Source organism: Schistocerca americana, chromosome 4 (genome assembly GCF_021461395.2).
Source record: "Schistocerca americana isolate TAMUIC-IGC-003095 chromosome 4, iqSchAmer2.1, whole genome shotgun sequence".
NCBI lineage: Eukaryota > Metazoa > Arthropoda > Insecta > Orthoptera > Acrididae > Schistocerca > Schistocerca americana.
The window spans coordinates 489,331,957-489,357,362 of record NC_060122.1 but is presented as its reverse complement, the minus strand read 5'-3'; the positions used below and the strand labels follow the sequence as shown (position 1 = coordinate 489,357,362).

The 25,406-nt window shown below is 41.1% G+C and overlaps 1 protein-coding gene across 1 annotated transcript in view; it reads left to right on the top strand.

Moving 5' to 3' along the window:
* LOC124612640 overlaps positions 1-25,188 on the top strand; it is a 35,963-nt gene extending 10,775 nt beyond the window's left edge. Inside the window, exons 2-3 of the mRNA XM_047140940.1 lie at positions 11,769-11,935; positions 24,161-25,188. Coding sequence (XP_046996896.1) covers positions 11,769-11,935; positions 24,161-24,748 — 755 coding nt within the window. The 3' untranslated portion in view covers positions 24,749-25,188. The remainder of the gene's footprint in view (positions 1-11,768; positions 11,936-24,160) is intronic.
* Positions 25,189-25,406: the final 218 nt, after the last annotated feature.

Below are 25,406 nucleotides of genomic sequence, written 5' to 3'. Positions count from 1 at the left end.
TTGTGTTGGGTCCTTGAGTCGCGCGGTCTCCTCGCTCCATCCCAGGGTGGCTTCCGCCGGGGCCGGTCTGCAGCGGACAATTTGGTGCAGCTGGAATCTGCTGTCCGTACGGCCTTTGCCCGACGTCAGCATCTCGTTGCTGTATTTTTCGATCTGCGGAAGGCGTATGACACCACCATGGAGGCTTAACATCCTCGCCACGTTGCATGAGTGGGGTCTTCGTGGTCGGCTCCCGGCTTTTCTTAAACGCTTTTTATTGCGCCGCTCTTTCCAGGTGCAAGTCAGTGCCACCTCTAGTTCATCTTAGATACAGGAAAATGGGGTCACGCAGGGCTCGGTGTTGAGCGTCTCCTTATTTCTAGTGGGCATTAATGGTCTGGCTGCAGCAGTGGGGTCGTCGGTGTCTCCTTCTTTGTATGCCGACGACTTCTGCATCTCATTTAGCTCCACGACTACAGGAGTCGCCGAACGCAGGCTGCAAGTCGCCGTTCGCAAGGCAGCATCATGGGCTCTGACTCATGGTTTTCAGTTCTCTGCTGCCAAGACTCGAGTTATGCACTTCTGCAGGCGTCGGACGGTCCACCCTCATCCTGAACTTTACCTCGACGGCCACCTGCTTGAAGTGGTGGACACTTGCCGCTTCTTGGGGCTTGTGTTTGATGCCCGGCTCACATGGGTTCCTCATGTTATTCAGCTGAAGCAAAAATGCTGGCGGCACCTCAACGCCCTCCGCTGCCTTAGCCACACGTCTTGGGGTGCAGATCGCTGCACGCTGCTGCGATTGTACAGAGCCCTTGTGCAGTCCCGGCTTGATTATGGGAGCCTGGCCTATGGGTCTGCTTCACCCTCAGTGTTTAAGTTGTTAGACCCCATACACCACTGTGGGGTTCGGCTTGCAACTGGCGCTTTTCGTACCAGCCCCGTGGATAGTCTACTGGTGGAGGCCGGGGTTCCCCCGCTGCGGATTCTCCGCCATCGACTGCTCGCCGACTATGCTGTCCGCGTGCATTGCTCGCCAGGCCGTCCCAATCATCGCCTGCTTTTCCCTGCCATGGTCCTCCATCTGCCCGAACGGCGACCTAGGTCTGGGCTTTCCGTAGCTGTCCGCATCCGGTCCCTGCTGTCGGAACTGGGGTCATTCCCTCTTCTGCCTCCCTTCCGGGTCCGTGCACCTATGCCTCCCTGGTGTTTGTCCCGGCCGTCCGTCCGTCTGGACTTGGCACAGGGACCCAAGGACTCGGTTCCGCCTGTGGCCCTCCGTCGCCGTTTTCTTGCGCTCCTCGCCTCATTTTCGGACTGTGAGACTGTCTACACTGATGGTTTCCTGGTTGATGGTCGCACTGCCTATGCTTTTGCTCACGCTCCCCATGTTGAGCAGCACTCCTTGCCGGCTGGCTGCAGTATTTTTACTGCAGAGCTGGTGGCCATATTGCGCGCTCTTGAGCATATGCATTTCTGCTCAGGTAGGTCCATCGTCATCTGCAGTGACTCCCTGAGCAGCCTTCAGGCCATCGACCGCTACTATCCCTCTTCTCCTCTGGTGTCCTCTATTCAGGAGTCTGTTTCCGCCATTGCCCGTACTGGTCGTTCGGTGGTCTTGGTTTGGACGCCAGGTCATGTTGGCATCCCGGGGAACGAACATGTTGACAGGCTGGCCAAAGGGGCGCTCGACGCCCCAGCTTTGGCGATCGGCCTCACGGCTCCCGATCAGCAGCTGGTGTTGCGCCGTAAGGTGCTTGGGATGTGGTCTGCTGAGTGGCGAGGCATGACAGTGCCTAATAAACTGCGGGCTGTCAAGGAGACGACCGATGTGTGGCGCTCCTCCCTGCGGTCTTCTCGCAGGGACTCTGTTATCCTGTGTCGGCTCCGCATCGGCCATACATACCTGACGCACGGCCATCTTTTGCGTCAGGAGGATCCCCCCGTGTCGGTGTGGGTCCCGGCTGACGGTCGCCCTCATCTTGTTAGAGTGTCCCCGACTGCGCCCCCTCCGGCAGTCTTTTAATCTTCCGGGCACTTTGCCTTTGGTTTTATGTGACAATGCCTCCATGGCTGACGACGTTTTAAATTTTATGCGTGGTAGTCCTTTTTATGATTCCATTTAGAGTGGTCCTGCACCTTTCCCTTTGTGTGTATCTTGTCCTCGAGTCTCTCATATTTGGTTGCAGATTTTAGTGTGTAGTCGGTTGGTTGACTCTTTCCCTTTTTTGTTGTCGTGGTCAGTCAACCAGTCTCCGGTCGTCTTCTTTTGTTCTGTTTCTTTTTGTCTGGTGTCTTCGTGTCTGTAGTTTTCGTTACCGCATTTGTGTTCTTTTAGGGCCTGGGGGGGGGGGGGGGGGGGGAGTCTCCTTCCCCTTGGGGTTTTACCTGCTTCGTGCATTTATGTCTCGCCTGTTTTTGGACTGGGGGACTGATGACCTTAGCTGTTTAGTCCCCCTTAAACACACCAACAACAACCACCACCACCACCACCACAGAGTTGCAGACAGGCATAATGAAAAAGACTGCTAAATGTGGAGCTTTTGGACAAGAAAGGTCCTTCTTCACGCACGCACGCGCACGCACGCGCGCGCGCGCACACACACACACACACACACACACAAAAGAAAGCACAACTTACATGTACACATGACCTACTGATGTAGCCATACGTGAGGTGGGGTAAACATTGAAGAAGGTGGCTTGTTGGCTGAGGACGACGAAGCGAAGTGGATGATGATGATGATGATGATGATGATGATGATGATCTGGAGGAATGTGGGCTGCCTGTTCTCATGAAGATGCCATCTTTGACCTGAACCAAGTGAGTGGTTTGGCAGTATGGGTGGTTAGCAAGCTTTCTTCCAGGTGGCCCATGATGAACAGGTTGGCATAAGGTGTAACTGTCTGCGTGCTGTAACAAAGATTTGTTTGTAGGTGATACCTTCAAAGGAGAAGTAATTGTGAGTGATAATATAGGCTAGTTGCTAATGGTGACAGAGGAGGAGGTTATAGGTTTGGATGCAGTCGGACTGTGGAAAAGATAGTGTTAAATAGCTGCAAGGCCATGACTGTTGGAAGTGTTAGTGTAGAGGGAAATGGCATCAACAGCGACGAGCAGGGCACTAGAACTGTGGAGGAAATGGTTGGTGTCTCCTATTTTATAGGATACCTTATAGGTAATAGGCTGAAGGTATTGGTCCATGAGCGCAGAGATTCTCTCTGTGGGGTCTCAGTACCATCCACAAAGGGTGTCCATGGTGAAGGCTTTCTGGGCTTTAGGAAACGTGGAGAGTGGTAGGGATGAGGAGAGAGATAGACTTAGGGGAGAGGTTCTGCGATGGACATCAGGATTTGATGAGGAACAAGAGATCCTGCTGCATTTCAGGAATCAGATCACTGTGTCAGGATTTGCAGGTTGTCATATCTGACAGCTGGTGGAGTCCCTCTGCCAGGTAATATCTTTGTTTAATAACCACAGTCGTGTAGCATTTGAAGACAGATACGATTATAAAATTGGGATCAGTTTTTAGTGGTATTTTGTGGATGTAAGGTTGTTTCCATGTTAAGGGATTTGGGGAATGATGGTGAGGCAGGGTTCGAGGTTAGGAAATTCTTGAAAGTTAATGGGATGGTTTGAGGGCATCACATTAGGATGGAAGAGTGAACTGAGTCCTGCATGGTTCAGTATTAATTATGGATTGAGCCCAATTGATAAGGTTGGTAGCGAAAAATTGTTTCCACTGTAGAGTCCAGGAGATAAGCCCAGCATGATTGAATTTCTTCATCTACATCTGCACTTTAACCTCATTTACAAATCCCTTTTTGATCCCTTTACTGCATGTTCAGTGTATGGATTGAATGACATATTAGGGATAGGCTACAATGTTGTCTCACTCCCATCTCATTTACAGCCTTGTTTTCATGCCCTTTAACTGTTAGAACTGCAGTGTGGTTTCTGTATAAGCTGTAGATAATCTTCCACTCTCTGTACACCAGACCTGATCATTTCAAAGTGGATGTTACATACGAACTCCCATATATTTTGGGTAATAACAACAAAGGTTTGAAATGGCTGTTAGAAGTTTTTGTTTCTGGGAGAGGGTGGTTAGTATGGTTTGCGTTGTTGCCACAAGTCATATTGTAGAATTGTATTCATAACTATTTATATTTTTTAGTAGCTTTGTGTGCTTCTCCTTCAGTGTGTAATTTCCTGCTTTACCACAACCGTGTTATTTTGAAATATGAAAGAAAATATTCATAGACATAATTTTAAGTCCTCAGCAGTGGCTGTTTTTTCTGAATATCCTACCCAGTGCTGTGTATTGTAGATTCTTCCCTGTCTTTTTTGAGAGAATATGTTGGTGTACACAATACGGGAGTTTGTTTTGAGATGATGGGAAGAGAAGTATGTAAAAAAAAAGGGAGAATTTCCTTTACTTTCTCAGAAACTTCACAGTAAGCAACATATGGATGAACACAGAAAGCTTCAGTTTTAGTGAGGGTGCTATTTTCTGTTATGTGTATAGGATACATATTGTCTTCTTCTCCAGATGAGGTTCCGAGAATCTTCCTTGCTTAAGTAGCTGTAAAGAACGTAAACTTATGAACAGTAAAAGTGAAAAGACATGAGTGTCACAGCATTTCACAACACTTAATGTTGCCAGTGTGTAATCCAATCCTGTCTAGTCTGAATGAAATTAATACACCACCACTTTTTATCGCAATAAGTACAGCACTGTGTTAGTGGTGTTAATGTTCGAAGCATTATTTATGATCAGACGGACATAAGAAGGTTGTCCAATGCTGCGTATGTGTTACTGCACATATTTACAAAAAAAGGAGTATCTAATGAAATGATAAACCATTCTACTTTATATGCTTCCTGTCTCTTTAATTTTTTAAACCTTATTGCCAAAGTACATGACATTAAAAAATGAATATATCCTGTGTCTCATTTGTGGTGGTGGTGGTGGTGGTGGTGGCAAGTACGCTGCAGAGCAAGGTTTAATGTAAGCAAGAAAGTCAAATGCGAATAGTTCTTAAATATTGATTATTAGGCATAAAGACATGTTTCCTGTTTTTTCTCTATCACGTAGCATGTTCCCAAGTTCCTTCATTATAATTCTTGCTTTAATCACTTTCAGACACCACCTCTTTCTAATTTTTTTCATGAACATTTCGATTATCTGGCAAGTCAAGATGATTCGTTCAAGAGCTGTCCTCAGCCATGCAGTGGGCTTAGATTTATTTGGTGTTTGCATCTGTGCACATGTCAACATAACACTTCAAAAACTCCAGGATGGAAAACAAATTTTCATGTGGGAAGGATTTCTAGTAAACATTCCTGAAGTCTAATTTGGGTGTTGCGTAATAATCTCTGATGGGGCGGGTGATAGGAGGAGGGGGAAAACAGCTGTGGGTGAGAAGAGATAGTGCCACTGTTTAGCGCACAGGTGCATGCAGCCCAGTTGGGTGGCATATTTGTGGAAAGATAGGATATTGTATCTTTACACTATTCTATGTTACAAGAAATGTCTGCCACCTGTATTGCATGTACCTGTATGAAATATTGATAACATTAGCAAAGAGGACAGACGGAGAATCCAGAGTGAGATAACAGTAAAGGAAGTTACATATGGGGAGAAATCAACAGGCATGAAAAAGCTTCAGACATATTGTATGAAATGTTAAAAGATCATTACTGTTCACAAAATAAAATCTGGTGCATAGTGTCAGTGATTCCATGAAACTGTTCATGAATGACACTGTGCTTGTAGGAATGTAACTGACCTCAAAATTATAGCAGATACACAGAGAATTGTTGCTTCTTGCAGAAACTCCCAGTTGATTATCAGAGTAAATAAATATTTAATGCATTGTATGTTAATAGACAGGAAGAGCCATTATTATATCACACAACTGATAGTCAGTAATTGGAAATGGACCCAAGCTCATAATATCTATGCGTATGGTGCAGTTTTAAAATAGGAACGGTCGCTCAAAACTGATTACAGCAAAAGCAGGTGTCAGACAGATTCATCAGAAGAATCATAATGAAATGTAATTCTTTCATGGAGGACATAGCTTACAAACCCTGTGTTGAGACGAACTCTTGGGTATTGCTCATCACTCTGGGACCATTGATGTAGGTTTAATAGATGACAGAAAGAAGATCCAAAGAAGATCGTTTATTACAGTGTGTCTGTCATGCTTTGTTTAGCAATTATAAGTGTGTCATGGGACACTCACCCAAACCCAATAGCAGAGGCTACGAGAGCCATTGTGCATCGTGCAGAGACTCTTTGTAATAGTCCTGAGAACACACTTCAAAGAAACGTCAAGCAGTCTTTGTCTCGAATGTGCCTTGAAAAATTACGTTAATGGGACGATCTGAGAAATTCAGACTTGTGCAGAGGCTTTTTTGGCAGTTACTCTTACCACCCACCATTTACGCATGGAACGTTTAATGTGAGGAGAAATGATAATGGTTTATAATGTACCTTTCACCACTCACCAAGGGGTGTCTTGCTTAGTATAGATGTAGATTGTTATGGTTGCTGTGAAGTAGAAAATTACTAAGGGATGTATTATTCTGATATGAGGATAAGAGGGTGCAATGGAGTGGGAAGAGAAATGGCAGTAGAGTCAGTTAGAGGAAAGTGAGTCTGTGTGGTCATTAATGCTTGGAGTTTATTAGTGTTAAGTTTCCAGACAGAGCGCCTGTCACTGCTTTGTCCTCTTCTTTTTCCTCTTACTGTGTGACTTCAGCCAAGAGCCTTAAATACCTACTAATTCACACCTTTCCGCTTATATGTTGCATGTCATTGCTTTGTGTTTGAATATTTCATGCATTAGCTTCCTAAAGTATGTATTTGTGTCATGTTTGTGTTCCTTTTATCCAGACACGAAATGCATGATAACCTGCCTGAAGCTTTTATTCTTAACATTGCTCTGGCAGATCTGTGAGCTATGAGTCATCAATTACTTGCTTCATGAAAATGAAATGAACAACTTTTTATCCTGGCAAGAGTGATGCTTTAAACAGCAGCATTGGTTTGTGTCAGTGTGCAGGGATCAGTGCTGAGGTAAGATGTTAATTCGTTGAAATTCTCCATTTTTAACATAAGACAAGCACATAGCAGTTGAATTTCTAGTCTTTAAAAGATCCTAGAAATTGATAGTTACACTGTAAACTAATTTTGAACCATTATGTTTACATACAAGGCATTGCAATATGTGGGGCATTGACAGGAACTTGTAGTAGATAGAACACAGTACAAGGTTATGCAGAATAGTTCACATTGTTCACATGGTATACAGCCATCTAAGGTACTGAACCTTCATAAACTTGCATTTTATTCTGTGATCCTTGAGGCATCCAGTCAGAAAATTGGCACAGAAATCTTTTGCAACACTGACCATGGAAGAAAACTGAAATACAAATTATATCAGTATTTAAATATAGTGTTCATACTTGCAACCTGATACATATTACTAAATTATTCATAGTTCACTAAATTTTATTGTTAAACTTGCAGATTTTTAATGATTAGAAAATATTTTTGCATTTTGGTTCATTTGGGGATTTAATGTCTTTGACTAGTGCCATTATGATGACTTTTGTTCCTATATAAAGCTGTATTTGAAAATTGCTATGCCTTGGGTCTATGAACCCCGAGTATCTATAGCATTTCCTGCGAATGGGGGAAACAATATATTGGACAGACGCAGCATTGCATAACACAATGCAGGTCTGAACATGTGAGAAGCGTTTGCCTCGGACAGAAAGAAAAATCCATGGTAGCGAAGCACAGCCTCCTCAGTGAAGAACACACGTTTCCATTTGAAGAAACCAAGATACTGTGTAGAGCAAAAGGCTTCTGGGACAGTGGATTCCAACTCAGCATCACGTGGAACACAAAATTATCAAGAAGAAGGCAAGGGCGCACCGATGGAGACAGGTTGGTGGCAGCGATAGGTTGGTGGCGGCGGATGGAGTAAACAGGCCACATAGACGAGACACCAGGACCCGGCACCCGCGCCCCCAACCCCCTTCCCCAACCACATGCTTCTGTGCTGATTCCACTCGCGCCTGATTTGCCCTAACAGCACCGAGCATGCGGAGAAGCCCGTGGTCCAGCAGCTATAAAGACCTGGATGAAACATGAACCCAACACTTTGCCTGAAGATGGCAAGTAAGGAACTTACAGTAACATTTCTGGAGAACAGCGCATTGACTCAGCTGTCAACCCAAGAAGATTTTGTCATAAACAAACATTTTGATCTCTATGGAGTAAGACTCATTGCTAAAGGAAGTCATATTTTGTACCTTTGTGGAAACAGTGAGACTTCGCGTCATGTGGGTTACACAAATGTTATGTAATATCACACTAATTTCGAACAGTGTGCCACTGGTACCTCTGGTGCATACACCGGACTGCTTGAGCAGGAAGTTTGATATGTTCTCCCCTAACTGCAGTGGAGGGCACAGATCCTTATTTCTAGGAAGTTCATGGGTGACCAGAATTTCACGGGCTCCAGGAGGTTCTGACATGCAGTTGCTGTTCCAGGGAAGTTCACAGAGCCGTGTTTTTTCTGAGGGTACTTGGGTATGGAATAGAGAAGCAACATTCATTGTGAGAAGATAGTCATGTTTGTGAATCAGTTAATGCTGTATTGAAACAGTGATAGCATTGGAGTGGAAAAGATAAAATGCACTAAGTACATACCTGAGCAAAAAGATAGGGAAGAGTGATTTGTTGGGCCACTGTTCCCTGCAGAATAAAATAGATTAACTACATAGATGATTAACACATGAACCTACAATTCAGTTCAAAAGTATGATTATTACTGGTTGTAATATTTATTATCAGGAATTAATAATAAGATGTGTTAACATCACAATCAAGGAAGGGAACAGTGACCACAGTGCTACAAACTACAAACAGAGAATTGTAGGATGAAAGAAAATAGCTGAGTTTGTCATATCTTAATATTGTTTGCAAAGGGTTGGATATGCTGTAATGCTGCAGCTTCAGAGGTCCAGATTTCTTTTAAGATTGACAGAATATTGTGTTTATTTAAGTATTTTCTATAATTTTTATTGTTATATATAAAACAATAAGTTAAATCATGGTAGTGCCTTCAGTTGCCTCAAAGTTTTCTCCTAGTGCCCTCAGATCTCTCAAAATAATAATAGATGTTTTGCAGAACTGTCTTAGATAGTATAGACATTGTAATGAATTATCACAGCACAGTGATTCCCATCTGCTTTAACCTGCAGAGCCTAACGAGCACAACTACTACTGTCCTCAATACAAAAATATTAAACTATGGGATGTCATGATGATGATATGATATGATGTGATGATGACACAACACCACCCAGTCATCTCGAGGCAGATGAAAATCCCAGACCCTGCCCGGAATCTAACCCGGGACCCCGTGCTCGGGAAGCAAGAACGCTACCACGAGACCACAAGCTCCGGATGGGATACGTCATTATCTCAACATGCCTTAGTATCCTTTTTTTTCTGGCATATGGGGTATGTCATATGCCAGGAAAATAATGAAGGATACTAAGCATGTTGAGATAAAAAAAAAAAGACACAGTTGATGAAGTTGCCAACAAAGCACGTAACAAGGCACTGTGATTTGGTGAACTGACCCCCACCATGGTATCATGCAAAATGAAGAAGAATGGTCTATTGATCCTGCAGCCCTTTGAATAGAGATGAAACGGAATTAGATATTAGCTGCCTGTGGGCATTGATTTAAATCAATGGGGAAAGTTGAAAATTTGTGCTGGGTTGGGATCCAAACCAGAGTCTCCTGCTTACTAGGCAGATGCACTGGCCACTACACTGTCCGGACACGGGTCATCACAACTGCATGGACTATCCTAGCATGCTGTCCATCAGATCCAAATTATACACACACTACCGATGTAGTGACCCTCGCCCAATATCATCAGCAGACATGTCTGAAAGAATAGACATCACATATATAACTAAGGTGAGGCTGACCAATGATTCTTCAGTGCAGATGTACACCGAACTCGAACTCTTCTGGGAATCGGCGAAATGCCATGAGTAGTGTAGACAATGGGTAATTGATCTGATAGGAGGCGTGCTAGGGTAATTCATGCAGTTGTGATGACTACTGTGCTTGGATGGTGTAATGGTCAGCACATTTGCCTAGTAAGCAGAAGACCGTGGTTCAAATCCTGAGCCAACACAAATTTTCAACTTCCTCCATTGATTTAAATCTATGCCCACTGCTAGCTTAAGTCTTTAACTCCTTTGTGATTTAAGAAGAATAGTGTTAAAGTAGGAAAAAAATTGTTGTGAAGCATAGAACAAAATACTGCAGTAATTCATATCGGCAACTCTGTTGGGGGTGAACCTCTTGGCAGCCCCATCAGCAGAAGGAACGAAGCCACACTTGCTGTACTAAAAATAGGACATTATCCTTTAGTATAGTTTACCTTCCAATGAGAAGGCCAGTCAACTCATGTAGTTTGTGAAGTGCCTCAGTTGGTATAGTGTATTGTAACAAGGTGTATTTTACTTGATGAGAGCTGTGGAATTGCAATGTTTGTTGTCAGTACATCTGCTTGTTTTCATACTTTTTTGGCCAGGCTGCCCTAAGGTGGTGGGAATTAGTACTACAATGAAAGGGCTTTCTGTGTCACAATTATTAAGGCCCCATGAAACTGAGTGTTTCTGGTAAATGTAGTTTACGTTATTATTATTATTATTATTATTATTATTATTATTATTATTATTATTATTATTATTATTATTATTACTATTAGTATCACCACCACCTTTTTTAATGACTCATTACAAAACTTTTGACAAAAGACGTGAAATGAAAGCCATAGTTAAGAAGGGGGTGAAGCAAGGTTGCAGCCTATGCTCAGTATACTTAGAGCAGACAGTAAAGGAAACCAAGGAGAAATTTGGAGAAGATATAAAATCTTTTAGGTCTGCCGATGCAGTTACAGACAGTAAAGGACTTCGAAGAGCAGTTGAACAGAATGGTTAGTTTCTTGAAAAGTGGTTATAAAGTGAGCATTGACAAAAGTAAAAGTAGGCTAATGAAATGTAGTTGGATGAAGTGAGGAGGCAATGCCGAGGAATTGGATTAGAAAATGAGAAACTAAAAGTAGTAGAAGAGTTCAGCTATTTGGGCAGCAAAATAAAGACTGGCTATATCAAGGAAAACATATCTGAAATGAGGAATTTGTTAACATGGAATATAAAGTGTTTCAACATTTGTCCGAAGAGTAACCTTAATGGAAGTATAATTTAGATGACTAAAACAGTTCAGATGAGAAGAGAATTGAAACTTTTGAAATGTGATGCCATACAAGAATGGTGAAGATTAGATGGGTACCTCGAATAACAAATGATTGGTACTGAAATGAATTGGGGGGGGGGGGGGGGGGGGGGAGTAATTTATGTCACATCTTTATGAAAAGAAGGGATCAGTTGATATGATGATTTCTGAGGTATGAAAAAACTGCCAATTTGGAAATGGAAGGAAGTGTGAAGGATAAAAATTGTGGGAGGAGACCAAAGCAGCAGATTTAAATTGAAGTAAGTTGCAGTAGCTATGCGGAGATGAGGTGGTAAGAATTGTTTAGTTTTGCATATTATCTAGATCCGCGAAACATACAGTAATGAAACTTCGGATGATTTATCATCACACAAATTACATTGTTGTAATAATCCTTCTTTTACTGTCTTTCTTCAAATTTTATGTGTGTTTCTATTTTTCAGGACTGTACAATGACACACTAGAGGACTGTAGCCCATTTGATGATGATGTGTTCATGTTATTGGATGCATTTCTCAGACGACTGCCTCAGCCTGTGTGCCTAATTTCACACAATGGTTTTAGGTTTGACTTCCCAGTACTTCAGACTGAACTATACAGATTGGGAAAGGTGATACATTTTTTTTCTGTTTATGATATTGATAAACGCCTAATAGTCATAAATTTGATGATGCCAATAAATTATTGATAAGTATGACCCATGTCCAAATTTTAAAAAAAAGTTACAATAATATATGAATGTGGAATAACTCATGGTATATATTAACCCCTGTAGTGCCATGTATTTTGCAAACTGTCTGGTGCAGAGTGGTACAAAAATGTTTTGACAAAATGTTAAAAGTACAAGGTCAAATTTTGTAAATTTTATTTTAATTTTTTACTGTGGAGAACAGCTTTGTCTACAATAAAAAGCAAAGTAAATTTTATAAAAGAATGCCCTCAGAGCAAAGAGGTAAAGTGTGGTGTTTTTTAAAAAAGGAATAAAACTGAAATCTGTTACTTCAGCTCATATTGAGATATGGTTTACTGTTTACCTGCTCAAAAATTCTTTATTGCTTTCACAAATTGCATACCATATTCAATCATAGTGTATCATTCTGAAAAGTATTATCAGCTGTAATGACTAATTAAAAATGCACACTGCAGTAGTAGAGTTTTTCTCATTAAACATTCTAAATTGCAGAAATAAATATCGTATTCATTGTCTCGCAGATATTACCCAACAAATATGACATAAAATCTCTTTCCACTACAAAATCTCTTAAATTATCAAATGTTGCTTATAGAAGTAGCACTTCTTACGTGATAATAGACAAATGGCATTATAATTATGTCGTGTTTGACATCAAAAGTGTTAACGGAAAGAAGTGTCTAATTCCTTAGCGTGTATTAAGAAGCAGCTAAATTGTTCAGGTGAGATTTTAGTTAAGTATTTAGCAGTAGGAATGTCCTTTTTGTGAGTTGAAATGCTATTATCCCAAGTACTTCAGTTTATTGTAACAGAATGCATGCTGCTGGTTAGAATATGCTTTTAATAGTTGAAACAAAAGAAGGCAACTTCGAGAAAGTTTCACTTTTCTACATTCAGAAGTGTTTAGAGGGCATTGCTGGAATTTTAAAATCAAGTGATTCCTCAGTTGTACATTGTTCATTAGAACTTTTAATTCTCAACAAGTAAAGAACCTGCAGAAAGTTAAATGCATAAAGGAATCTGCAATCGAAATGAAGCTACACATAATCTTCAGCTACAGCAGATGTATTGTTGCTCGGAGACCTGATAGCTATTTCCAAAGAGGAACTGAAAGCTGAAGGCTGAGTGGATCGAAGAAGGCACTGTTGACATACAAAATATAATGGAAAAGGGTGGATGCTGATATGGTCAAATCACTTATTTAAAGTTACTTTCAACAGCACAAAACTTCCAGAGTGTGTCAAGGCAGGTTTCCTTCACTTAAACATGCAGCCTTATGTCCCCAACCCAGTACACTGTTTTAATGTAAGCACTTTGGACACACTACTCTTGGGTGTAAGGGGAAGCCACTTTTGGCAAGTGTGTTAAGGCTACGCATGAGAGTCAGTTGTTCATCTCCTCTGAAGTATGTAAATTGCGAGGGAGATCATCCTATCTGGAGTAGGACAGCAGTGCCTATCTTGAAGAATGAAGAGACAGGGGCTAAAAACAACTAGGTTTTTCCCATATAGTGAGGCCAAAAAAATTCTATAAAGATGTTTAGCCTCCCACCTTCACTACATCTTTCCTTCAGCTCTTAAAAAAAAACCTCTTGTGAGAGCCAATGCCTCTACACAAACAGAGGTTGCTAGTGGTAACTGACACCTGCATTTGTCTGTGCAATTGTAAAGTTGGAGTTATTTCAGAGCCCATACAGATCTGGAGAAAATACTGCAAATATTGGTTTGAAAAGCTTTACTTTCAAAATAAATTTCCTTTTGTGCAAGATCAATTAAGTGACATGTAAGAATGTACAATTAATTTCTTAAATCATCGAGCATTTGACTCTTGTTTACATCGTAACATTTTGAGGACCGGCCACTTACAAGAATTTAGAGTCCAGAAGACCAGACGTTTATCATTGTTTTAAATTTTACTGGTGCATTTGTGTGATGCATCTTAGTGTAACACACACAAGAAAAAGACCAATATTAAACGTGAAAGCTTAGCTTTTCTTGTAGCTACATTATGTATATTAATTTAAACCATTAACTTTTCCTATTTGTGTGTTTGTGCTACTTAACAGTGAAGTTGCTGTTGGGTGACTACATCACATGTCTTATACTCTGAATAGCAGCAGGCAAGATCACACAACATGAGCTATAATTGGCTTACAAAAGGGCATCACAGTCTTGATTTCAATGCTTTGGAAACTAAAGTACTGTGTTTGGAGGAATTCGAATTTACACTTACATAATTACAAAAAATATGCAGTGTATCGTTATATGAAAATATGCAGCATACATGTTCCTGCACATCATCAAAGATCTTTCAAAGACCTCGTTTTCTTAAGTGGCGGCGGTAAGTTCTATGATGATGATGTATTAAAATGTTAACCATTCAAAGGATTGATAAGTTTTACAGTTCCATGGAAAAGTATACTGTCACTTAACATGGAAGAAGTGTGTTTTTTATCTGAGAAGTCCGGAATTTTTTTCTTTGTCCACATATACACCCTGTCTTAGGAGGCAACCTGTACCTTGGCGGACCACTCAGCAGTCCGGGTTGTGCATATGGCTCTACAATGGTTTAACTGCCACCCAACTGCAGACAACCTTACAGTCTGCCGCGTCACAAGGGCCAAGACTCAAAATGTCTTTAAAGAGAGCAAGAAAAGCTAATGGCAACCATTCTTGGACTCCATCAACCATTCCACTTGTTCTACAAAAGTACAGGAAGCAATTAATATTTACAGTAAACACAGTAATTTACCAATAACACCAGTGCTGAAACAGGGATGTCTCCTAACAATGGCCAGAGACATCGTCCAGACTATGACAGAGCATTTTACAGCAACTACTGCCAGTGCCACCCAGGGTCCGGAGTTCCACTGCTACAGTGCCACTGTAGAGAAAGGCAGTTGGGCTTCAAATCCAAAAATTTTGAGTTTTACAACTGCCCTGGATTTGGGACTGAGGCTTGTGATTCTGCAGTCAGTCATGACCAAATCTAGTACAGTATGGTTAGGCATTTGCAAGAAGCCTCGAAATAAATCTTCCTCGAATGTTTTAATTTGATATGGCAGACACCCACTTTCCCAGCTCATGGAGAGAGGCAATTTTGATACCTCTCCTCAAACCAGGAAAGGACCAAACGTGTCCTAGTAGCTACTGGGGTATCACCTTAACAAGCTGTGTAGAAAAGACCTTGCTGCAAATGGTTAACTATTGTCTAGTCCGATTGCTAGAGACCAGGCAACTCCTGTTGGTGTGGACTCTGGAGATTTTGATCCACTGTTGACAACTTGACCTTGCGAGAGGCAGGTATTCAACAGGCTTTCCTACATAACCATTGCTATAATGGTACATTCTTTGACACCAGTAAGGTGTAAGACACTACTTGGAGATACAGTATTCTAGGGCAGCTGCACCAATAGCACTTTCATGGTTGCATCTCCATGTTCATACAGGTCTTCCTATAAAAGCACTGTTTTAGGTCCCAAGTTGGTGACGTACTGCCGAATCGTTTCGAGCAGGTATTTGTCAGGGCAGTATTTCAAGAGTTACCCCTTTTTGTCGTAGACCTAATCAGTATCGCATCTAGGCTAAGAAGCCCTGCACAGAGCTCCTTGTTTGTGGACAATTCTGCAGTTTTCTGTTCCTCCCCAGTGTTGCAACAGTAACTCATCAGTTGCAACTTACACCATTCTACATTTTAAAGGATCGATGAAATTTCTGCACCTTATTTTGTCTCTAAACTGTGGGGTTTACGATACCTGAGACACATGAAAGCCAGAACCCACATGGCACTGAATACCTTAAAGTGCCTTGCGATAGGTCTTTGGGAGTAGACAGGGCATATCTGCTCCAGTTTTACAGGGCTTTCATGTAATCACAGCTAGACTATGCATGCACAGTGTGTGGATCAGTGAGGCCTTCATTTCATAAGTTCATTGACGGTATTGACCATGAGGGGATTATGCTGGCCATGGGTGCTTGTAGGACCAGCCCCATACCCAGTCTTTGCTAAGGCTGGGCAACCACCACTCACCATCGAGTGGCTGCTCCTAATGGTGCATCAGGCATGTACCGTATTCACTCGAATCTAAGCCGCACCTGAAAAATGAGAATTGAGATAAAGGAAAAACAATTTTCCCGAATCTAAGCCATACCTGATATTCGAGACCCGAAATTCAAGGGGAGAGAAAATTTTAGGCCGCATCTCCAAATCGAAACAAAGTTGGTCCATTGTAATATGAGACACAATTTAGGTCAAATTAATGACAATACAGCTACAGTAAGCTTAGCAGGTAAGCTTTACCAGGTAACCATTGCTATGCGTCAGGTGCTCCGTCCGTATTTATACGGGTACCCTTCCTTTTTCATGTGCTTCGTATGGTTTGAATTGATTGCTTATTTTTCTTTGATCTGATAAGCGCCATTTTCTTTGTTATAGGTGTTTACGTCACTCTAATCTGAAAATTCATTACTGTACTGTGTCATGCATTGTTTGTCGCATTCTGATAGTGCGTGTCTACAGCCTGTCGCCGCTCCCGGCATGGCTTGCTTTTGTGCGCGCTACTGCCGCTTACAATTAAAAAAAAAAAAAAGAGAGAGGAATCGTCTCATTAGCGAAACAATGGCAAGAGACTGCTATTTGTTGTTACTTACACTGCTGCTTTCTTTGATAATGATCAACAAGAACTAAATAATAGACAGCATATGATAGATGATGTTCTGAACGAGAGTTTAGCGAAAATTTTTCTCGGTTTGAAAATCTTTGCAGACATGTCTTTAGTACATTACATTCTGCACTGAAATTAGAGTTATCTTAGATTTAAAAGTCTAGTAAATTGCTGTGCTTCATTTCTGACTGTATCACTATTAGGCATAAGAATAATACGAATATAAACACGACATGATATGTATATTCTTCCGTGTTTGCTGTTGTCTCACTCTAGTTTCGTAGTTTATTAGGCAGACAGGATTTAAATGAGACAGCAGCAAACACGAAACAATACATGGCAAAATGTTTATAATCGTATTATTCTTATGGTGAAGAGAATACTATATGTGATTCACAATTCATTAAAGTTCCTATTAGAAACCATCTCTTCTCACAGGTAGAAAAAATTCAGAATGTAGAGTTGGCCATATTGACAAGTAGAGTTGACCATATTGACAAACATCCCGAACAGTCTTGCCAGTCGGATTTTCGTAGTACATTGAAATGCTGCTATATTCGAAGATGAACAATACGGAATTTGTATTTACTTCATCGGATAATGTATGAAAATACAGTGGTCGAAACTCGGGGCGGAGAAAAAAGCTCAACTTCCACCTTTTTTTTTTTTTTTTTTTTTTTTAATTTATTTACTGAGGCAGAGGATTTGGTGCCAGTATTTATCTTTGTGCTTGCAAAGCATGCCTGTGTAGCGCTACATATATTCGACGGCAGAAGTTAGTTGTGGCGGCACCCACCAACATTTTTCAGAACTTCCGCTTGCTTTGCACTCGATTCTAAGCCGCAGGCGGTTTTTTGGATTACAAAAACCGGAAAAAAAGTGTGGCTTAGATTCGAGTAAATACGATAAGTTCCTCAGTGCTCCAAAATCACCTGCGTACCATGCTGTTGCTCATCTGCCTCTGAAATATCTCTTTCCCCAATTATCCATGAGAAACATAGTTCTTTGGGATCTGCGTGCGCTGGAGTGACTTGGTGTGCAGCTAGTATAACCCTAAATTCAGGGTTTTAATCGCCTGCTAACCTGGATACTGCAGAGTCCCAGAGTAATTTTAGATTTAGTGCAGTATAGGAGAGGTTGCACTACTGCATATGTTTTTAATACGTTATTTTATGACACATCTACATCGTTACTCTGCACTTCACTCTTAAGTGCCTGGCAGAGGGTTCATCGAACCATTTTCATACTACTCCTCTACCATTACACTCTCGAATGGCGCATGGGAAAAAAGAACATCTAAATCTTTCCGTTCAAGCTCTGATTTCTCTTATTTTATTATTCTCCCTACGTAGGTGGGTGTCAACAAAATATTTTCGCATTCGAAAGAGAAAGTTGGTCATTGAAATTTCGTAAATAGATCTTGCCGCAAAGAAAACCGCCTTTGTTTCGGTAACTGCCACCCCAACTCACGTATCATATCAGTGACACTGTCACCTCTATTGCCTGATAACACAAAACGGGCTGCCCTTCTTTGCACTTCTTCGATGTCCTTCGTCAATCCTACCTGGTAAGGATCCCACACAGGAGCAAATTATTATTTTGGTACTGATGTTGAGTATAACCTCTACCCATAGTAATTCACAGGAACTGTCTATTTCAACTTCACTGCAAGATAAACAACTACCAGCAGACACAAACACACTACCACCTACTTTATTTAATCTATCCTTTCTGTACACAGTTTGCGCCTCTGTAAAAAATTCAGCAGAATTTATCTCCGGCTTTAGCCAGCTTTCTGTTCCTATAAGGATTTCAGATTCAGTTCTTTCTATCAGTGCTTGAAGCTCTGGTACTTTTCCAAAACAGCTACAACAATTTACAATTACAATACCAACTGCTGCTTGGTCAATTCTTGTTGTTTCTTTGCCCTGTACTCTTTGAGACTGGAGCCCTTTTTTGATCTTTCCTGAGACTGTCTAACCTAAAAACAACGCCCATTTTAATGGAGCACCCCCAACTCTAGCTGTGTTTATGGATGGCTCTAAAGAGAGGGGGGACTATTCATTGCTCTGTAGTTTCCCTGATCGTGTCCTCAAGATATAAATGCCTCAAGACTTTACTATCTTCGATGTAATTATACGTGATCTTGTGGGCACTGGGGCAGAGAGATGTTTAAAGTACAGAAGTCCTTGTCTGTTCAGATTCCTTGAGTGCCCTTCACTTTCTGCAATGCTAGTACCCAGCAGGTAAAGTAGTCGAGAGTTTCCAGGACACCCTCCTTCAACTAAAAAGGCTGGAGAAGCAGATGTCTTTCTTCTGGATGCCAGGGCACATGGGTATTGTGGGGAATGAAAGGGCAGATGTGGCAGCCAAGGAGGTGTGTTGTGACTCTTAGTGAGTTCAGTGTGTCATCCCCCTGCATGCTATCACCTCACTTTTCAGGTAGTCATGTGTCAATCAGAAATGGAGCGGTCTAGTAGTCTACAACATGGCTGTGGCATCTCTCTTTCCAGTCATACAGATGTGATGAGGTCTTCCTTCCTTGTTCCTGCATCGGCCACAGCTCTGAGAAGTGTGGCTTCTTGCTCTGACCCTCCAATGTGTGGTGCTTGTGGCGTACAGATCCCAGTGCGCCCCATTTTACAAGGCTGCATTTTAATTTTACACCAAAGGGTTGAAGTGCATTTACTAACAAATTTGCCCTCTATTTTAATTGACAATCAGTCAAATGTGGTAAGACTTTTAAAATTTTGTGAATTGTCAGGCTTGTTCCCAAAAATTTTAGGGCTTCATTTTTAATGTGTCATGGTGCCTGTCTCACAATTTTTTGGTATAAGTGATCAGCCAGCTACATATTCCTTTGAACCTATTATAGTTTTCTCTTGTCTTACTTAGTTCTACTTAACAATTTTTGAACATGGGAACAATTTTAACACTGTCTTCCACAATTTCAGCTTGTGTGATTGTGCAGGTGATCATGAGTGAGATTGGATGAGAGTGAGTGTGCTTTTATCTAGGGTTGCTTTTTATTTATTTTCTCGCATTTTCATATTCCAACGATGTTTGTGTCTACTAATTTTGCAAAGGAGCTGATAACACAATGCCAGCAGCCTTGCCTCTGTGATAACACCGGTTCACATCAGATTACTAAGTTAAGCGGTGCCAGTTTTGGGTGGGGTCACGATCCAGGTCTGCTGCTGAGTGCTGTTGGCAAGCAGGGTGCACTCAGCCCTTCTTGTGAGGCCAGTTGAGAAGCTACTGTATTGAGAAGTAGTCACATTGGTCATGAAAACTGACAACGGCAAGGCGAGCGGTGTGCTGACCACATCCCCCTCCGTACCGGCATCCAGTGATGCCTAAGGGATGAGGATGACACAACAGTCAATCAATACCGTTGGGCCTTCAGGGCATGTTTGTTTTTTGCTGATGACATCGTCATTCAGTGCCCCCTAAAACCACACACAAACTGTGGTGTCACCGCCAGACACCACACTTGCTAGGTGGTAGCCTTTAAATCGGCCGCAGTCCGTTAGTATACGTCGGACCCGCGTGTCGCCACTGTCAGTGATTGCAGACCGAGCGCCACCACACGGCAGGTCTAGAGAGACGTCCTGGCACTCGCCCCAGTTGTACAGCCGACTTAGCCAGAGATGGATCACTGACAACTACGCTCTCATTTGCCGAGACGATAGTTAGCATAGCCTTCAGCTACGTCATTTGCTACAACCTAGCAAGGCGCCATAGCATTTGATATTGAGATTATAACATGTACCGTCAAGAGCGATGTACACCAATTATGGATTAAAGTTAAGTATTATATCAACTACGTACTTTATTTGCTACTATTAATTCCCTTAACTGTTCCAGACCTCGCGCCAGTCAGCGTGTAATTAAACGCGTGCATTTCGGCCTCCTCTAGCAACACAGTGTTGGCTCTTCTGCCAACACTTCACAAACACCACTCTGATCCAAAATATACTGCACTATTTTAATTTGGGCATTGCTAAATCCCGTCTATTGCTTCAATGTTGTGGCTACACTAGAACTAATGTTTTCACTGTCTGGTTTTCGGAAAACAGCCTTGTGACCAAGTCAAGTTTGCGTAAGTGTCCCTTTTCTTCTTGATTTGAATTCCTGTCTCTTCATTTTCAAATTAATGTTCCAAATTCAGTACAGGTAGAATAGAATCCATACTTTCAATGCTTATGACAGTCAATCTATGAACTGATCATAGTGACTTAAAAAAAAAAAAACAAAAAAAAAAAGGGCACAGTCCATTCTCTGGTATAGAACTTACTTAAGTATGCTGATGATAGAGTGCCACAAACTATCATGAAAGGTTCCGTAAGGAGTAAAATGCTGCATGACCATTGCAGATAACACAGTGACAGTTCATCTCCCAAGGGTCAGAGGATAAAGTCTTCTGATTTGTAGCCAACAAAACCTGGCTTGTTGCAATAAACAGATATGCTTCCCAAACATTTTGATTGTGCAAATCAAATGACTTTGCGAATGAAAGTCTGGTGGCACAACTTTTGATATGAAGCTTGTCATTAAAGTAGAAAGGAAGAATGATAAATTGATGTGTGCGTAAATATAAGTGTAGAATCAAGTTTATGAAAACTATGAAGTGAAGTGTTATGGACTATCCAGTTCTGGCTGCAGAGTTGAATGTGCCAGCAGCAGGGGTATGGGTCCTGCAGTACCATTGCGAGAACTGAGTCCACAATACTTACACAACCTGAACATTCTTCATTACATCATGGTTTCCATAAAGTACTTAATTGGTAGAGGCCCAGGGGTCAGTCATGGCTATTAGTCAACAGTATGCTGATGCAGCAGTGGCTGGTGGCAGGCAATAACCTTCCTGATGTAAGTCGCCTTGTCATCTTAAACTTTTTGCTGCTACAAACATGTTACCTACACTATGTGCTTCCCCCCCTCCCTCACCAAACGCAGGTGCCTGTGCTCACGCAATATGAAATGCTTATCATCCAATTTTAAGACAGCTATTATTTGAGAGAATTTGATTTTTGCACATCTTGATTTTATCCCTTTCTCAATAAAGAACTGGGTTTATTTTCATTATATGTCCTAGTTACTGCACTACATCAAATTAAGTAAAGTATTGTACAAAATTTTATAAAGTGTTTGCAGAGGTGAAAACATATTGTGTAAACTTTACACACAATTGATTTTAACTCCTTCCTTGCAGTGAACTGAATGCAGATAAGATACTGAAATTAGTTTTAAAATTGAGAGCAGAATGATAACTCGTTTCATTCTCGAGTTATTGTTATTTATATGCGAAGGATTGTAAATCATGGCGCCCCCATTTCTGTCCTGGGCTATGTACGAGGGTTGGAACTTTAATAGAGGCAACTATTTATCTACAGCTCATAACAAATAGATACATGTTTAAAAGTTTTACTGACCTTCAAACTAGTCACCAACATTGTGTGTAGCCTGTTGCCAGTGATGTGGCAGTCGTAGTATACTCTTAGCAGTGCCAGTTGTGTTGACAGTTCGAGTGGCGCAGTCTATTGCCAGATGAATTTGTAGCAGTTCTGAAGCGAATGCTGTGAAGTGTTTCCTTCAGTTTAGAAATAGAGCAGAACGCACGAGGGCTTTAGTCAGGGAAGAGCAGTAGGTGGTTCAGCACGTAGCAGACCCATCAGTCAAACAAATCAGTAACAGCTTGCGCTCTACGTGCTTGAGCATTGTCCTGCAAAATGATGGTCAGGTCCTGCAGAAACTGTTATCTCTTCTGTCTCTAAGCTGGTTGTATGTTGTGTTCCAAAAATGAAAAGCATAGAGACAGAAGTTGGAACACAAAATACAACAAGCTTAGAGACAGAAGAGATGACACTTTCTGCAGGACCTCACAATCATTTTGCGGGACAATGCTCAAGCACGTAGAGTGCAAGATGTTACTGATTTGACTGATGGGTCTGCTAAGTGCTGTACCACGTACTGCTCTCCCCTGACTTAAGCCCTTGTGCGTTCTGCTCAATTTCCAAACTGAAGGAAACACTTCATGGCATTCACTTCAAAACTGCTACAAATCCGTCGTCCAATAGACGACGACGCTCAAACTGTCAACACAAATGTCACTGCTAAGAGTATCCTACAACTTCCACATCACTATCAACGGATTATGCACAATGCTGGTGACTACTTCGAAGGTCAGTAAAACTTGGAAACACGTATCTATTTCGTACAAGCTGTAAATAAATAGTTGCCACTGTTAAAGTTCCAACCCTCATAAATCTTGTGATCATAAAAGTCATCATATTTCATGAACAATTCAAGATATTGAAATGAAGTTTAATGCAAATGATAGCACACAAAGAGACACAAGTGTTGTATGGTAAACACTTCAGATGTTTTTGTTCACCGAGATACGGAAGCAAATTGTCAGTAGCAGTCAGAGGTTGATGTCTCAGGACACATACAGAGAATAGCACTGTAGGAAAACCCAAGTGGTGCACATATACATACCCACATCACCTGGGGAATGGCGGAAAAGAATGTGTATAAACATCCACAGCAGCAAGAGGGTTAATGACTTAAAGCATTAGAGAACCGTCAGCACTTTGTGATGTTGCACAGGCCCCATATCGAACCAGTGACCTTTAGAGACTGGATGGAGTGTCAGGCCATGGTGCTCAGTGCACAGTCTAACCTCAACAGACTCAGTTTGTAGCCCAGAACTGATGGCTGTAGGTTAGCAGCTTTGCCTAGTTGTCACCATTGGTCAATGAAGCTTGAGTAGCTGTGCTGCACGTTAGATCAATGACTGGTGCAGAGACTGCATGACACCAAAGGAATGATGCAGCCGGCTAAGCTGGTAGCATTTATACTCCCTTTGGCCGGATGTTTTAAGACTGGTGGTGGGCTCCCGTTGGTTATTTAATTGGCTGTGGAAGCACATCACTGTGACACAGAGCACTGTTCCAGCACCCATGTGCAGAATTGCATTGGTGGGTGGTTTGCGTATCACTTGCCTGGTTGCAAAGGTCTGGCTGACTCTTAGGATGCAACAGAACAAAACACTGTTCTGCCTTCTGAAACCCACAGACAAAGCTATATCTGTTTGTTTCCAGTGAGTGTTATGTAACACACTAACCAGGTTTCTTTGTACAAGATTTGTCATCATTTTGGTTTGTGTTATCATTTTGTGTGTGTTTCTCAGATAATATTTTGAATTTCTCTTTCATATAAGGTACAGTTAATTTTTTCCTGTGTCACAAGTAGAATTACTGTTAGTTCTTACAGAAATAATCTTTCCTTCACTCTGTTCCTCACATATTGTAAAAGCAAATCAGCTGAATATTTTATTTCATCTTTTGATTAACAATTTTTTTTCATATTACTCTTAATCATTGGTCTAACTTTAGTGTGCAGTAGAATTCAGTGCACAGTTATGTTTCTATTAACTGCAGTGTTTTTTTATTGATATTTGTTTATGAAATTTGCAGGTACTTGCAGACGGCATATTATGTGCGGACTCCTTGATTGCCTTTCGGCAACTCCTTGGACAGAAAGCGATAACCAATGGCGTATCATGCGTAGAAACAAGAAATGAACAGACTGTTAGTCTCCCAGCTTCAGATGGATATGATGATATTCTCTGTGATATTGTAGAGAAGATTGAGGCAAAATGTTTAGAGAGTGCTGATATCGTATTTAGTGATGATGCAAAGTATGACTATAAGCAACAAGAACTAGAAAAAACACCAACCCAGGGTATTGCACAAGCAAATGATCCCCCTAAGCTCAAACCTCATGAGAACAAACCAAGCACTTCAGAAAAAACAAGTAGCAAGGTTAGAAAACGCTTGTTTGATGAAACAAACACACATGAAACTGAATCTAAAGTACTGAAAAGATTTAGATTGGGAGATGTATACGAGTTTTTGTTGGGGAAAAAACCTGAAAACTGTCACCATGCCGAAGGGGATACATTGAGTCTCTTGCAGTGCATAGTTACAAAGGGTTCAGAATTTATTGAATGGACTGACAATAATGCAAAGCTTTTCAGTAAGATACAAAAGTTGTCATTCTGATGAAAGCTGTGCACAATGTAGTTATGTTTTTAATCTTTTTATGTTTTTTTTATAGTTTTAAAATGCTGTTAATATTTGAATATGTTTTAATGAACTATGTAATGTGCCTTTTTGCATTCAGCATTACTTGGTGTTTTTTATATAGTAATGAAATCGTGTGAATGTTTTATCCTGTTTTGAGAGGAAGTGTGGAATGCAAAGAGAAATTCTATATTGTCATGTATTGTACGTCAGTCTCTATTCAAGAGCACTGATAATCATATTTTTAGTATAATACATGTATCACTGCTGATAGGAACATAATGTTTCAAACTGTATTTACCTTGTGACAGATAATGTAATTTTTTTACTTCTATTAAATGTATGTTTGCTATCTTTTGTATTATTCATTTGTTACGAAGTAGTTGCTAATTGCGAGAAATAATAATTTGTTCCTCTTATGTTGTATTGCTTTTTGAAATGTGCATTGCAACTTACCATACTCAATCTCCTTTTCCGTGGTATTTATACCACCTAAAGATTGATGGTAACATTATCAATGTGTCTATTGATAAAGTTTGAGTAAGATCAGTGTATCATATTGACAAGAAAACTTGAATATTAAGTATTTCATGCTCTTAATACAGTTCACAGCCAGGGCTTTGGCTGATCATTGTTC